Genomic DNA, 1,777 nt, shown 5'->3' on the forward strand with positions numbered 1-1,777 from the left:
AATTTTTATGTTTTTCTATGACAGTAAAATTTGTCGTAAGTTGTGTTTCATCTTTTTTAACAGATGGCTTCCTTGAATATTGGGAGAGCAGGTGCCTGCGTGGTAGTCATCAAGCAACCTTGACTTATTTTTATTTTATTTGAAGGGATTTTATTTGCTGAAGTCAGTTATTTTTATATTGTATGGCAAGAGTGAGGACTTCTTGAGATGAAAACTTTTCAAGAACAAGGATTTCTGTAGATTTACCTAGTGATGTCAAATGAGGCAGAAGATCAAACAGAATTATAGAAAACAGGAACACATCAAACCTACACAGGAACAGTATCTGGCCATATGTTAGTTCAGGAATGGTTATTGGTAATTTGCTTTGTATTATGCCATACAATAACTAGAGTTACCAAAGGCTTGCTTTTCTTGAACAGTTGAAAGGAGAGACCAATATTTGTGACATGGATAATTTCATGACTGAAACATTCAATTGTTTTATAATCAGTGGCAATATCCAAGAGATTGCCAAGAGTAGAAGACGTGATATTTTATCTGACGGAATCTGATTGGTTTAGTGTTCTTCTAATCAAACGTGGTCAAAACATAAAGCAGAATGATGTTTTATTAAAACAAACCTGCTTCTTTCTCATTTTCTTAAACTATGAGAACAATCAGAGAAACAGATTCATGCTTTTTTCTTTCATTCAGAAAACAAACTGTCCTGATAATCAAAGCTGCATATCTCATCAGAGATGACGACTGAATTTTATTGCAACCATGTTAGCAATCTGACACTGGCAAACTCAAAGGATTGTTTTCATTAGGCTTGCCACTTTGCTTTGCTTTTTTAACACACTGAGCCAAAGATTCAGTACAATTATGGGCTTTTGCCTTATGTTGAGTTCAGTGTAAGCATGGAAGCTAGTTATTGTGAATGTTGTATATATCCATTGCATGTTGAAGTCCTTTAGAATTTTGTTCTTAAAGAAACTTCGAACTTCAAAAAGGATGTGATCCATTAAGTTGGAGTGTTTATGATTATTGCTAGCAGGAAAGCAGACTGCAGATTCCCATTACCCACTTTTCAAACTTGTTACGTTGATATGTACATTATTTTAAGGTAAATGTTTGTAATTGTTTAAAGCATAATGTGGAAACATTATACAATACCCTTAATCAATAAATCCATGCAAATTTTAAATACAATTAATAAACTATCAAAAAATTTGCTTTTATCCATGTATCTTTCTTTAACAAATTTTAATTCAGATCCAAGTTAAAAATTGATAATGTGTACTGCAGAGACAGGCAATTTGTATTCAAAAATTAGGGCTTCAAAATTAGGGAAGTGTATTTTTTTATCAAAACACAAGTTCATTTCCTCCTTAATGCCATCCTGACAACAAATGCAACTTTAAGTGTAATTTTCTTCTGTAGTCACTCACTTGAGATAGCATTAGTGCCTAGAAAACACACATTGCATAAGAGTGCTGAGAATTGTTTGGAAGCTAGAAAAGGCAAGAAAATCCTATTTTTTTTGAATCAGTGAAAACCATGGGATGTAGTTTTATTGTTGGGTAGTCAAAAATGTGTTTGAAATCTAACAAAAAAGGAAAATATTAACAAACAGTTTGGCTCTAGAAAATATTAGGAAATCTGAAGTTTTTCAAGATTAGTTACAGCTTATTTCAGAAAAATGATGCCATCATACCCATAAAATGATAAGGTAGTATCACTGATTATGATTATTTTAAAATTGTTGTTAAAAATGTGTAACACAAAATTTACC

At 32.0% G+C, this 1,777-nt stretch overlaps 1 protein-coding gene across 2 annotated transcripts in view; it reads left to right on the top strand.

Moving 5' to 3' along the window:
- Nucleotides 1-1,223, top strand: part of KLHL1 (kelch-like family member 1) — a 347,076-nt gene extending 345,853 nt beyond the window's left edge. The window contains exon 10 of one of the 2 annotated variants that reach the window (XM_012650443.1): nucleotides 64-1,223. In XM_012650443.1, coding sequence (XP_012505897.1) covers nucleotides 64-123 — 60 coding nt within the window. In that variant the 3' untranslated portion in view covers nucleotides 124-1,223. The remainder of the gene's footprint in view (nucleotides 1-63) is intronic. The other variant, XM_012650442.1, reaches the window with a different exon arrangement.
- The last annotated feature ends 554 nt before the right edge of the window (nucleotides 1,224-1,777 follow it).

Source organism: Propithecus coquereli, unplaced genomic scaffold (assembly GCF_000956105.1).
Source record: "Propithecus coquereli isolate 6110/MARCELLA unplaced genomic scaffold, Pcoq_1.0 Scaffold327, whole genome shotgun sequence".
NCBI classification, from domain to species: domain Eukaryota; kingdom Metazoa; phylum Chordata; class Mammalia; order Primates; family Indriidae; genus Propithecus; species Propithecus coquereli.